General features: G+C 42.2%; 1 protein-coding gene across 2 annotated transcripts; it reads left to right on the plus strand.

Annotated features, from left to right (window-relative positions):
• The first annotated feature begins 859 nt into the window (after positions 1 to 859).
• si:ch211-37e10.2 lies at positions 860 to 7,391 on the plus strand. 2 transcript variants are annotated; one of them, XM_038731454.1, is made up of 5 exons: positions 860 to 1,600; positions 1,768 to 2,438; positions 3,001 to 3,560; positions 4,072 to 4,138; positions 4,243 to 7,391. In XM_038731454.1, the coding sequence occupies exons 2-5, from the start codon at positions 1,796 to 1,798 to the stop codon at positions 5,772 to 5,774; spliced, it is 2,802 nt and encodes a 933-aa protein (XP_038587382.1). In that variant the 5' UTR covers positions 860 to 1,600; positions 1,768 to 1,795; the 3' UTR covers positions 5,775 to 7,391. The 2 variants fall into 2 exon arrangements, with proteins under 2 accessions (XP_038587382.1, XP_038587383.1); XM_038731455.1 differs by lacking the exon at positions 860 to 1,600 and having other exon boundaries at positions 1,629 to 2,438.
• Positions 7,392 to 14,464: the final 7,073 nt, after the last annotated feature.

The following is a 14,464-nucleotide window of genomic DNA, read 5'->3' on the forward strand; positions in this document are numbered from 1 at the left end:
GTAAGGTGTGAGGTGTAAGAGAGGGCATACTTTTAAGCCATTAGTCTCCATCATGTTAAATATGAGTGCTCTGACACACCTCTGAATACTTGTCTTGAGATTTTCTGCACTGAAAGAAAATGAGGTGATAATGACAAAAACAGTGGGCACCTTGCGACACGATAAAGCATTAGTCAAATGAAGTACTGCAGAGGTGAAAAGTGATGCATATCAGAGTGTTATAGTGCCCTCTGTTTGTACTCTACTGTACTGTTCAACACTTCTGAACTCAGTGGGTGGTATAAAGCAGCTCATGGTACCAACCTGCTCCTCTTATTTTCTTTATGGAGCACTGATCCACTCTGCATGTTTATACCAGGAAAATAACAAACATTTAGCTGGATGTTTTTGCAGGTAAGCTAGTAATTTAAGTTTCCAATTGCCCACCCTGCTCTGCTTGGCAGTATTTATTTACCAACAGGATCCAACAACAAGGTTTAATATGAGTCCAAGTCATCTGTCTATGGAGGCCCATTTCTGCCAAGTAAAAGACATGAATAAAAATGCAGATGGTAAATCAAAATTATGAGATAATAAGTCAAAATGATTAAATACTAAGTCAAGAGTTTAATTAATTTAATTAAAAATTATGAAAAACTAAGGCAAATTGTCAAAACATAAGCCACAAATATGAGATATTATAATGTTCAATTAATATGTCAAAATGTTTAATTATTAAGTAAAGTTATGAGATAGAAGAATTAGAATTATAAGTCAAAATGAAGTCAAAGTTATGAGATATGTTTTTGACTTATGACTTTTATTGTCATAGCCAAATGTCAAGTTTCCATAATTGTCTTTGCAGAAATTGGCTTTCATACCTGCCTGACCTTGAAATAATCAGAAAACAGAAAATGACACCAGAACCTTCCAATCTACAAACCCACCACACATCAATCTCAGATAACCTCTCACTGGACATGTGGTTGTGCTGAGGCAGTAAAGTGAAAGATAGGGAGAGTCCAAAAACCAGCTGTGAGTTTTGCATTCCTGACTTCTGCCATAGGCCCCTTCAACAAAAGTTTGACCTCTGCTGGCTCTGTCCATACAGAGGCCCATTCGGTATTGACAAGCAGGATGAGGACCAGCAGCTGTCTCAACATTCAGGATGTGCTAAACAAAAAACACTGCCACTTTTGCAACTTGGATGGCCATAAGGTCATAGGAAAGTCAACAGTGAGCAAAATGAAAAGTGACAGTCACCCGAAAAAAGATGACGGGACTGGAGAACATAATTTTGGCAATGCATAGACAACATGTCCCATTGTGTTTACTTTGAAAATGAAAATGGGAGCAAATATTTACATTTTGTGATTTAGAAAATGTTTCATTCTGTCTTCTTTCACCTCAATGGGGAATTCCTGTAAAGAGGGAAGGTGAAGGGTTAATTTGTGGCCGGGGAAACCTGATGCTAATTAAGTCTTAGGAATGCCACATACTGACATTGTAGTGCAGAAGCCCTCAGAGTGGGTCAGGCACGGAGAGAGCCCGCAGTAATGCGTGTGTCTAATGTTTTTTATTCCTTACTGAAAGCCAGTCTCAACAAATATTGGAGCTGAAGGTAATGTTCTGTCAAGAACTGCAGATCAAGAGTCTCTGTGTCAAGTATGATAAAGTTTGTTTTCAGTTGTGACAGAGAGGGGGTTAATCTGGAAGGAGAAGATCGGCGACGGAGTTAGATTTACCATTTGTGATCAACAGCTTAACTCGCATTTTCTTCTTTTGCAGGGAGAAAGACATATATAGCTGATGCAAAATGGTTTTAGTAACACCAGTGCTGCTGCTGTTGTCTTGGATGTCACTGCAAGCTGTCGCAGAGATTTGCCGGGGTGCGCACTGCTACGGCGCGGAAACCGTCGATCCAAGACCGTGCACAGGAGCGCACTGTCCGGGGAGCAGATCCTCCAGACCGCCGCGGCAGTTCAACCCGACAACGCATGGGAGAGCGGCGCAGATCGTCGCCAGCCAGCACCATGCATATCCGAGCTCTCCAAGAGCAGCATCGGAATCCTATCCGGCTGCCCAGCCACTTCGCGGGCGGCACGGTGACATCGGCGGCGGCGGCGCACGCATAAGAGCGCCTGAACTTTTACTTGCAGGGTGCACGGATGCGGACTGCGCTGCTCTTGTGAAACCATTTCAGCCCACTAATGACACCCGAGACTGTAGAGGCATCGAGTGCAGGCTGCCACTGAGGATACGGCCCAAAGCGCGAGCAAAGTCTTGTGTGGGAGAGGGATGTCTGGCCGGTTCTGAGGACAGCGCCAGCCAGCCTTCTCCTGTCCATCTGTCCGACAGAGCCGCACAGTTTCTGGGAGATTTTCCGGAGCTTGGATATCCGTCGCCGGAACTTGGCAGCGCGCCTTTGGGTGTCCAGCTCACATGTGACATCAAGCCAGGTCTGCTATCATCATCATCACTGTCATCAAAAATTTTCAATTGTTGTGTTTAGATGATTATATGCTGATGAAGTTCACCAACATGCCTTTAGGCGTTTCTGGTTGAGTGACAATCTTCAAAAGAAGTTGATCAATTATTATTTTGCGCATAAATTAACTAAAGGCATATCACTCTTGATTGACTTACCCTAACTCGCTTTAAGTCCACCAATGATCAGCAAAAAAGGATTATGTTTAAAAGCAAAGGAAGACTTTGTTGTCCTTCAGCCCAAAATTATATCTGCAGAGCAACTGGAGCAGCTGAAGTGGAAAAAAGTCTCAAAGTCAATTGTCCAGAAAATGTAGAGTGCTTTGATGTTGGTCCATACAGGAAACTTTCATTGCACTTGCCATGGCTAGACCAATAGAATGGGGTCACTGGGTGTTCACACTTTGTTCCAGCATTATTTGCACAAATCAAACGAATCAGTCTTAATCTCATTTAATCACTTCCTCCCCTGCAGTGTTGAACAATGAGAACTTGTCTGATCCCATCTTTCATTCTGCATTATGATCCTCTCAGGGGAGAATGAAGTTCCCTCAGAAGATGCCCTCATCTTGCACCTCCAGCTGGCCAAGGGGCAGGAGAAGCTGGTGGAGGCCCTGCGAGCCCAGCAGGTGGTCATCAGAGACCTGCAGCAGAAGCTCGCCGACCAACAGGAGGCTCTACTTTCCCAGCAGAGGGAGATCCTGGAGCAGCAGCGGCGCATGTACGAGCAGATGGATGTGGTGAAGGCCCAGTACGGTCTCCTCTCAGACACCGTCAAACAGGTTTCCTTCCAGGGCCTGCAGGGTGAGCTGCAGAGCTACTTTGAGAACCACCTGGCAGGTCTGCAGAGCCAGGCCCGCAGCCACCTGCAGAAGTCCTACGCTGTCCACAAAATGAACATAGACTCTAAGGCGATGGATGTAGTTGGAGAGGCTCATTTTCCCCAGCCTCTACTGGGATGCCCTTCACCCTGTGGGCAGGAGGAGTTCTGTGATTTTCAGAGGGACCCACCGCAGTGTCAGAAGTGCACCATGTGTCCACCGGGTTTCTTTCTGATCTCACAGTGTTCTCCTACTGCAGACAGGATGTGCCAGGTATTATCCTTTAACACACTGATATTGCCTTTTTGGCTAACCCTTGTAGCTGTCTGATTGATATCTTCTCATAAAATGGTTTCATCTGTGATGTGTGAAAACAAAGCCACTGCAAACAAAAGTGTGAATGAGTTTCAGCTGATAGTTGTGGTGTAACATGATGTTATCAGTCAGTGATTTTAAAGCATAATTATGTCGGTGAAGGCCCAAACACAACATCAGTTGAATTGGAGTTAAAATGATTCATACTCTTGGCCATCGGTGGCTGATTTCAGACCTAATGAGAATAAAAACTTTGGTTGAAAACATGGATGCTTTTTCTGTTTTTGTTACATTAAAAGTTTATTCATGAGGTAATGAACACCAGCATAAAAACATCTGCTTTGCAGTTTTAGTGCAAAAGCAATTATATTGCTATCAGCTTTTAGAAATGCAGTCAAAACCTACTGAATCCTATTATTAACATGCTAAATGTATTCATGATGATAATATTAGTTTGTATAAATTGCAGGACAGAGATGAATGCCTTGAATTACCAAGCATTTGTGGAGAGCGAGTGAAATGCCTTAATACTCCAGGTGAGTCAAACGCATTTTATTATTTTGTTAACTAACAAAATGTGTCCCCTAAATGTGGGCAGTGTAAAGAAATAATATTATCTTTATTGTCTTTAACTGCACAGGGGGTTTCAGGTGTCTGGGCGTTCCTGAGAGGGAAGCAGTGATGGGCTTGTGCGGTCATGACTACTTCTATAACCAGGAGCTGCAGGAGTGCCAGGCGTGCTCTGACTGTGATGGAGAGCCTCTTGCTGTTTCATGCACAACTATCAGTGACTCTGTCTGCGGCCAGCCTTCAGAGAGCCGACTCTCCCAGTCTTGGGGGGCCAAAGTGGCAGTTCCTTCTGCCCGGGCCTCTGGCACTCACATCTTCCCCGGACTTCAACTAAACATCAGAGGCAAAGAGAGCACTGATCTGTTGTCCAACGAGGCAGGGCAGGTGACATTCCTGCAGCATGGCCTGGTGTGGTTGGATCATAACTTTGCAATTAAGCACAGCTGCAGGAACTTCCTTCAGGTGGGAATGAGGCTCAATAGCAGCCAGGAGGAGGAGGGTCAGGACCTCAGTGGTGTTCGCATCGAACAGCCGGATGGGAAGTACTTTCAGGGTGTCACCGTCAGCAGCGGAGTCGAGGTGGAGCCTAACCACACCTTCACTCTGCTGCTGAAGAGTCCGAATCAACACTGCAACCAGAGCAAGGATCTTCACGTCTATGATATCACCACTCCCTCTTTCAGCCTGCTGTGGTTGTCGCATGATACCGGGGCCGTAGCTATGACAGCTCAGATGTCCCTGTTGACCCACTACCAGACCAACTATCGCCCAACTTTCCGCGTGACCTCAGTGTCTGACCCGTATATGATCATTCTAACCCATGACAACCGCGGTGTGCGCTTCACGGAAAGCGGTGTTGTGAAGTTCGTCCTCCAACAGGCGCTTTACTCTATGGGCCACACCTGCATTCGAGAGGGTTTCTCACTGATCGCCTACACTAACCACAATGGGAGTGGCCAGGAGGCGATGCAAACCTTCAAGACGGGCGTCAACTACAGGGACACCTCCATCACCCTCTCTGGTGCTGTGAGCGTTGACAGCGGGGACACGCTTAGCTTCGAGATCACATCTCCGTCCCAGTGCAACATCCGCTACTTTGGGGACAGCACAGGGATCAGTATGCTGAGCCTTATCTGGATTCCTTCAGCAGTGTCGTCAACTCTGACTGCTACTGTGTCCAGGACTGGTCTGCCCTTTGGTGCAGTCAGGAATAAGCCTCTATTATTCCAGCAGATCAGTCCGGACACGATGCAGGTTCATTTGGCCCGCTCAGGGGAGCCGAACAGCCGGAAGAACTTCATATTCCATGAGAAAGGGACAGCAAACATAGCCCTTAACCTGAAGCTGATACACTCTTGCAATATTGTAAAACTCACATTGCAGCGGGTGATGGTTCAGGGCGGGCAGGCGGGTCCTGTTGCTCAGCAGGTTTCTGGATATATGCCTGAAGGGAGTGAGTGGGCCAGTATTGGGCTGAGGGCCTCATTTCAGGTTCAAAATGGTACAGCGATCTATGTTACTCTGGACTGTATCCGTGGACGAGTTAACCAGATTACACATGAGGGCGGCACTAACATTTCAATCCTCTGGGTTTCAGTGTGATCCAAGAATGTATGAAGCCTTTGTCATTAATAAGCCTAATGAACGACTTTGAATTGCAGAGCAGATTCAAAAATTTACCAAATTAAGGAAAAATACTGGTTGATAAAAGACTTTATTCATCTGTTACACATATTTTGTCATAATATTGTTTTAAACACATCACCTGTTTAGACTGTTTGTCTAAATTATATAATCTATTGTGAATTCTATTTTGGGTATGATTTACAAGTACTGTTTTTGCTTGAAGTACTTCGGCTGGTTGAGCAGTGACCAATTCTTCGTATGTGTGTGTGTGTGTGTGTGTTTGTACATTATGAGTGTGTGCACATACAGGTGCAGTGGTGCTTTTATGTATGTATGAGTGTGTATGTGTATATGTGTGTACACACCCCAGCATGCCTACTTTTGCATATGTGTGTGAGATGTAACTATATCCTTGCGTTCCTGCACATATTTAACTTGCGTATTGTATGTAACAAACCTTTATGTATTATATGGTTAGGCATTTGAAACAATGGTTTGACATATTTGGAGATGAGCTTTCCCACTTTCTAGAGGAGAGTTAAATGAGAAGATTGATACCACTCTCAGCAGCCAGTTAGCTTAGCTTAGCTCAAAGACCTGAAACAAAGAAAAAGCTAGCCTGGCTTTTTCCAAAGGTAACAAAGTCCGCCTACCAGCACCGTTAATGTTCACTAATTAACAAGTTTTATCTCGCTTGTTTAAGCCATACAAATCTGCAGTGTAATGGGGGATTATGTGCCAGTTAGTTCCTGAAGTCTACGTTGACTGCCTGGCAAACGCTCAGAGGAAAGAAATAACAGCTCCTGTTATCCTGTTTCGTTTTCAAATCATTTTCTGTTGGAATTAAACAAAAGAGGTGCAAAAAGTGAGGTGCAGTCGTCGGATTTTCGAACCTTTGGATAGAGCCAGGCTAGCTGTTTCTCCCAGTTTCCAGTCTTAATGCTAAGATAAGCTAACCGGCTGCTCTTGGTAGTGTCATATTTACCATATTGATATGAGAGTGGTAGCAATCATTTCTCAGAATGTCAAACTATTTCTTTAATGCTCTGAAAAGCATTAAAGAAACACAAATGCTGTGTAGTAAACTTTCAATTAGCAGGAGTTTGATTTGATAATGTTTTTGATGATATTTATTTGCCTTTTATAAAACAGGACTTTTGTATTTCCACTATTGAATGCATAGATTTGTCAGATATGATAAAGTACTTTGTAGGTAGTGTTGATATTCAAATACATGCAGTGATCGCCTCTGTCATAAGTTTATTTGCTCACATATAGTTTAACATAGTATTACAGAATGTGCAAACATCATACTTTGCTATTCTGCTGCCTAAATGCTGTTTCCCTGTGAAGAGTTGTTCATGCATATCCTTCCTAATTGCCTCTCTGTGTGTTCTGTCCTCTAAACAATTAGGCATAATTAAGTGTTTCAGGGAGCTGGCAGCAAAGCCGCCACTGAAATTCTTCAGCTTTATTCTCAGTTCATTATGTTTAATTTTTTTTTTCTACAGGTTTGGCTCCCTGCACATATCTTATTGAATGTCAATGCATGCAAACTTATTCATCACCAAATAAAATGTACATCTATTTTGCCAGAAAAGAAATTTCCCTTAAGCTTGTTAAGTTGCTTTGTTGGTTTTATTCTAAGACAAATGTTAACTTTACGGCAATAATCAAAGGTGGACCACAATCAAGGGTAACCTCACTTGGCTGAAGATATATGCAGATATTTCGCCTCACATCTAAGAGGCGTCTTCAGTTCTCAGTAGTCCAGTTTCCCTGTATTGTAAACCACCTTGGATAACTATGACCTGGATGAATAATCCACAACAATGAGAGATGCAGTATATGTATTTAATTTAGTATAATATGCAGCTAACGCATTCCTGTTCAGCCACATCATTTGACCTCTTACGTGACCTTAATTCCAATATCTTGACGATGATTTTATTGTGGACTTACCTATCATGACAATTAACATTTCATGGTGAACAGCTATTATTTTCCGTTAAGTTAAAGGGTAAAAGTTTAAACATTCAGACGTTACTCATTCCATTTAATATCAAACATGCTGAACCTATTTGAAAGCAACCTTATTCAGCAGCTAAGGTGCCAAATTTGCAGACATAATACCTTAGAAAATCATACACTGAATTTTCCTCTCAATTGGTCTTAATCAAGTTCAAATTGTTCTCCCATCTATTACCTATAGGAGAGCTGCTCCGTGGTTTAAACATAACAAATAGCCTGTGACTCAATGAGAGAGAGAAAAAAAAACGGTCTGGTTGCAAGAAACAATCAAATGTTTCTGTCGGTTGCTTGAATTGAAAACAGGTGTTTCAGTGGAGCCGTGCTCCAGATGTCTGATGCTATAGATCAAATGAGACCCACAGCACTTGCAGAGCTTCAGAGACGTTAGAGAAGGAAACGGGGACAGAGAGACAGAGCAGGAAAGAGAAAAAACTGAGCAGAGGGGTGTGTATATTAAACTTTGTCTTTAAAGCTCCTATTTTCTGTATTAACAACGGATGAAATGACCACTTGGTCACTTGTAGTGACGAAGCCACAGAGTGTAGTTCCCCTTAGCTCAACAAGACTTGAGTTTTGTTTTGGTTGTAACCGACAAATTCCACTCTCATCAACCACGTTTCCAGCAGTCAGCAGCTTTTTTTCCAGCAAAAATAGCTCTAATCACAGTTTATGCTACCTGCCGAGCACCTAATGGCACACAGACAAAGGAAGCAATTATCTGGTGAAGCTGCAAAGCCAAACGTCTCGCAGCTATTTTAGAGAGCAAGATATTTTCTCCTGGAATGTGTGGAGGCCAGAGATAAAAGGAGTTGAACAAGAAAAGAATAATCAGATATTATAATAATAAATTATTTTAAAATAAATAATTATTTTTCTAGCACTTCTTAACAGATAAGATAAGAATAAGGCCAAAACACTGCATACATCTATACAGGAAAACCCGCACTACTGTGATTCCCCACCCACATGCAACCAGACACACATGACAGAGATCTGGACTCTACTGAGTGCTCGCTTACAGTTCCACATTTTATCATGTAGGGCGACATACACATTCATCTTTCATACATACACACAAAACCAAGAGTTAATAACAGTTTGGCACAGATCAGATGCCTCAGTCAACATAAATTAATCAGCCTGAGAATTACAGTAAATTTAAATGTTGTGAAAACACAAAGGTGCCATGCAGCTTGATGGGCTGGAGACTTGCATGCTAGTGTATCTGTGGCAAAATAGAAAGACATAATTCATCACCGCAATGCATCTGTTGTGAGTTTATTTGCTTTCTGAGGGTTTTTGTGTTTGGATTTCACTCCAGCAGTCAATGGCATGCGAGGAAGTTACTTCAACACTTCCACAATTACTTCAATTCCAAAAAATGATTTTCAACAACTGAACTCCCCATGTTTAATATATTACTCCTTTTTATGTTTAGAAAGTATTTAACTCTAAACGTGTATCTGCATCATTTGTTCATATGTCCTAAAAAAATGCAACATGGTGTTTTGTTAAGAGACACATCATTTGTGGTGATTTGTGGTCGAGGCGAACACCCTCCTAACCCAAACCTGGCCCCAGTCTGCTCCGATGTTGACTTAAAAAGGACAGAGCCAGAGACAGGCTTGCTTTAATCAGAAGCGGATGTTACTGTAAGAGCCAAGGCCTCTTGTCTGCAGGGAAATGTTTAGACCATGTGGTCAGGTTTGATGCTGCAGTCCTCCACACTGTGTGTTACAGTCATACTCGAAGGTGGATTTATTAGGTGTGAAGGAAATTTGTAATGGTGTAGCTGATTTTTTATCCGACTTTTGTCCTGAGAATTTATCACTCTAATTGATACGGATATTAAATCCATTGTGCATTTGAAATGTCTTAATTCTGGAAGATTTTACCTGCAACATCGAGTTACAGTAAACCACTTAAAGCCACTTCTGTACAAAACTAACATTGTTTATAGGTGTCCATTTTTAAAACAATGTTTTCTGTTAGACACTCAAAGGTTCAGTGTGTAATATTTAGGAGGATCTATTGACAGAAACATAATATAATATACATAACTATGTTTTCAGTGGTGTATAAAGACCTTACTTAATGAACCGTTATGTTTTTGTAACCTTAGAATGAGCCATTTCTATCTACGTTCACAGCGGGTCCTCTTACATGGACGTCGCCATGGACAGTAGTCCAAATGGACAAACAGCTCTACAGAGCACTTTTCGTAACTGTGTTGAAAAAGTTCGAAGAAGAAGTAGTAATAAAGTTAGTAGTAGTCATCTGGTTTATTAGAAGGTAGAAAAGTGGAGAAACACACACATTATTTAGCACAAGAGCCAACAGAGCATGTCGGCCACCATGGCGGTGCATTCATGTGGTGTCAGAATAATCAGAATCTTTTTTTCCTCCTTAAATCTTTATTGCACAAAGAGAACTAAAGTGTACATGGGACTTAAAAAATTTACAAAACTTTGAATCGTGCAGAATCATCTATGTGCATACACATTTATTACATGTGTAATATGGTTACAACGGTTAGTTTGCTGTCCATGTAGAGTGAACTAGATGTCTGCGTGTTGTTTAAACACTCTGATAATGCTAATTCAACACACCTTTGTAGCAGCACACATGTTGATTCCATATTCCGACTTAAGAGCACATGAACACACACTGAAGTGAGAAGGACGACTTCACAACTCGGGAAATGGGACCATCCGAGGAGCACGTGAATGTACCATGAGCTGCTGGTTACAATTCATTCGCAACCCTCACCACTTGATGACACTGATCCTTTAATGGTATCATTTGTACCTGATTTTAAGTGATTTGTGTTCAAAAGTATGAGGCTACATCATTCAGCTGGTGAGATTCCAGATGACGTTCACTCTGAGAGCTTTTTAAAATGTCTCTTTGGAGTTGAAAGAGGCGTTTCCTAAAATTCCAATACGTGACTTACTCAGATGTGTCTGGGCTTAAAACTACTGCATCACATCTCTCTCAGTCTTAATTTCATCATACATTGTCCATCATCCTCCCTTTCTTGCGCATCCACTCATCTGTCGCAATCTCCTCCCCTCCTTCGTCCATCTGTGCCGGTGTTTTTCTCCTCATTAGAGAGGTTACTGATGCATGAGGGAATGGGCTGGCAGGTCAGTAGGCACAAACACAAAGTGAGATTCATATTGAACAGCCTGTGAAAAGTTTCCTGGTCTGACAAACAGAAAAAAGTTGACGACCAAGCTCTTTAAATTCTTGAGATTTTCTGCGTCAATGAACAGGAAAAAGTCTATCAAAGAAAAATGTTTCTTTTCATAGTATGGCATAAGAAATACTTGCTTTCTATAGGATATTTTGGCCAACTGAAACCTATACTGGCATTGACAACAATCTTACTGGACATGCTGTATCTAACTTTTCCAGACTTGGCAGTGGCTACACATAGTTGCCTCCAGTGTCCCTGATCACCAGGAATGCAGCATTTAATTTTCTTGTTCTTTAGCTGACCTTAATCATTTCTGCGTCAAGGGCAATCCGAAACTCCAGAGCCATGGGGATCAGTCAGTCTGGGTGTGGAAATAAATACCTGTGTTTGTGTGTGTGTGTTTGTATAATGTACAATACACACATGTACAGCCTGTGTAAGAGGGAGTAAGGCCTGTCTTGCTGCCTTCATGAAGAGGCCATTTAAAGCACTGATGATGAATAATAGGTTGGCTGAATGTGAGAGAGTGAGTCCCTCTGGTGTATATTTAAATTGCGGCGAGATGCTCTCTCACTCAAATCAACTCCCCGGTGGTCCGTGAGGTTAATTGCTTTCTCCGGCAGGCGCTTACAGATTAACTATCTCACTGGATGCATCCATACAAATGACTCTGCATATACCACAATAAGTTGAGCAGAGTGGTGTGTGGGTGTGTAGGTGTGTGTGTGTGTGTGCAGTGCTTTGTAACAGAACATAGTGTATGCTTAGGTAGCAGGCAGGGTGCACAGCGAGGTCAGAGAAGCTAATGAGTACGACTGACTTTGACTAACGAAGTCGGCCCAACAGACAGTCCAGCATCCATATTATTGAAGAGGATGCAACCCAGCTAGTATGGATTTGGTGATCTGCAGGTGAGAAGATCTATCTCTCTTATAGAAAGACTACATTCAGCTGAAAAGGGGACATTTTTAAGCCCATGACAATTCCAATTAATTATCCTTTTTGTAGTTTAGACCTTCATTTCTATGGTTATGATACCATCACATTCCCTAAAATAATGGCTAGGATCTGGGAACATGGGGACATTTCTGTGACTTAGTCAGATGGGGCAAAAAAGCGGCCAGGATCCCTATGAATTACGTCAATATTGAACAATTACACATCTCATGACGTCCAATGCCAGTGGTCAGTGTTAGTGCAGGAAGGACTGTGCCATTTACGTGGCGAGCTGAAATGTAAGAGTGAGGTGGATGGGCATGCAGCATGTTGGGCTTTCATGCAGGAGAAGTGCGTAAAGTTTGCTACTTGTGATAGAAATATCTTCACCATGGTTAATTTCACATAATCTTTCCCTTACCATAACCTGTAGTTGCCATGTGCAGATATTATAAAAAAAATAAAAGCAAGATTTTTAAATACTTTACATTGTCATGAGCTGTCATGACGATTAGAGAGGTTTCCACTTTAGCGTGAATGTTTTAAGTCCTTTTTTGGAGCTAAAACCAAAAGTGAGCACCCTTAAATGTTGGTCGTTATTCGCCATTAAAATGAATTGAATTGAAGCTGAAAAGGAGGCTAAAACCCACAGGTGCTAGTGCGTCTCTTAAGGTGTCAGGGAGTGACGTGTTACTCACTGCACAGCCTAGCTGGCTACTATTACATTTGCAACACATGGTTTGGGCAGAAACCCATCAACTTTATTGTCAATTTTAAATATGAGATAACATTGAAGTTTGTTTAAAACTAATCTGATTGTCTGACTGATTGCGCTTCTTGCCTTATTAGACTTGTTTTAGCAATGTTTTCACAGATGTTGATTAGAGCAGCTTTAATCTTAGACGTCTTTAGACCTCCAGAACACCAAATCCATGCTTGGTGGCAAACTCCTCCAGCTGGACGGCTGATAAATAACAGAACATGAGGGGGGCGGGGTGTCTTTGCAACTTCTTCTGCTGTCAACCAAGCATGCAGCCTCTCCTCTAAGGTGACCAGGCTTTCATGTATTAGCTGAGTAGTGTCAGAGTGAAACCCAACACTAACGGATGAGCTACCAGCTTCTGGGTTGACATCAGGGCATAGGCAGAGCTCAGGAAACCTACGGCTGTGAGGTGAACGCCACCAATTCCAACAGACACTAACATCTGGCTTGGCTTAGCCGCCCTACACACATTACACAGGGTCTGTTTTCAGGAAAGACTTCAGTCGTTTATAGAAGCATGAGAATCCTTTTAGCCTTTCTGTCAAAATGCTTTGGTAAGCCTCTCTCCAGCCAGCCTCCCTGAATATACCATCTGCTGGTTAGCTCATAAATCACTGCCAAATTTGAGAAAATAGTAACTTCTTTGACTTCACAACGTGTTTGCTACATTTCTCCTTTCTGCAACCCGTGTGTTTGGAGCAGCTCATCTACCCTTTGTGTAATCACATCTAGGATTAGTGTGTTCTGGGACTTTACAAGGCCTGTGATGTGCACCACATGGTTGGGGTTGCTGCTAACACTGAGCAGATCGTCCAGGTGACGCTGGTGATAAACTGTTCACACGGGAACGTCTCTGATCACCGAGAGGAAGGAACCCTGCAGGGTGAATTTCAGAGAAATGTCATTTAGTCATTATTCTTAATATTCTGTGATGAAAATGTTTACACTCTCTGGAAGACTGAGTTGCCTGTCAGGGAGATAACAGCAGCGGAGTCTGCAGAGGCGGCGTGTCAAGGTTGATTGAAATTAATTTGGTCTCATGACACCAGAATCCAAAATGTGATGTCAAGACCACATATAGGCAGTTGCATGATGATTATTAATGGAGGATGAGCTGACAAGTCACTCTGCAGCAAGAAGAACAAGGGCTCGTAAAACTCCCCGTGTGAGCTGTAAGAGAGCTAATAGTTAATATAATGAATTTGTGTGCGTGCATGTGGCTTTAAGATGTTTTTTTAATATTTTACCTCTGTATATTATGGTCTTGTCTGTTCCTTAACACTGAATGTTTTGTTTGTCTAAACTTGTACACACTCCACGCTCCCACGAGTTTTCAGCTTCTGTAAAAACAAAGTTGTCCTCCCAATACATTTTTTCTAAATAAATTATGTTATTGAAAATATATATTTAATAGAAGCCGACTCCACGTTTGAGATAACTCACACATAAACACTGCTCTTTTCGAAGGTTTTGTTTCTGTTTCTGAATCAGTTTTAGCTTGTGAACCTAAGATTGCCATTACATTTGCTCGACATATACATGTTTCAAAAGGGGATAAACCTTCCCTTTGGACAAATGTTTCACGCTGTGGAATCTGACAAACATTGCAGCCTCAGCAGCCCTTTAACACAGATTTAGTAGCAATCTATGGCTCATCTCACCTATTTTGCAACTAAGCAAACAAAAGAGGACTTGTGTGCGTGTAAAAACAAGTGTAAATATCCATTTAGCTGTGGC

Source organism: Micropterus salmoides, unplaced genomic scaffold, assembly GCF_014851395.1.
Source record: "Micropterus salmoides isolate LMB-PRFRI ecotype aquatic unplaced genomic scaffold, ASM1485139v1 Ms_hic_scaffold_1, whole genome shotgun sequence".
Lineage (NCBI taxonomy): Eukaryota > Metazoa > Chordata > Actinopteri > Centrarchiformes > Centrarchidae > Micropterus > Micropterus salmoides.

Bases quoted from the DNA above. Each gene is read 5' to 3' on its own strand.
- si:ch211-37e10.2 (XM_038731454.1), top strand. From the start codon at position 1,796: ATGGTTTTAGTAACACCAGTGCTGCTGCTGTTGTCTTGGATGTCACTG. The intron at 2,439-3,000 runs GTCTGCTATCAT...TGATCCTCTCAG, and splicing joins CACATGTGACATCAAGCCAG to GGGAGAATGAAGTTCCCTCA. The intron at 4,139-4,242 runs GTGAGTCAAACG...TTAACTGCACAG, and splicing joins GAAATGCCTTAATACTCCAG to GGGGTTTCAGGTGTCTGGGC.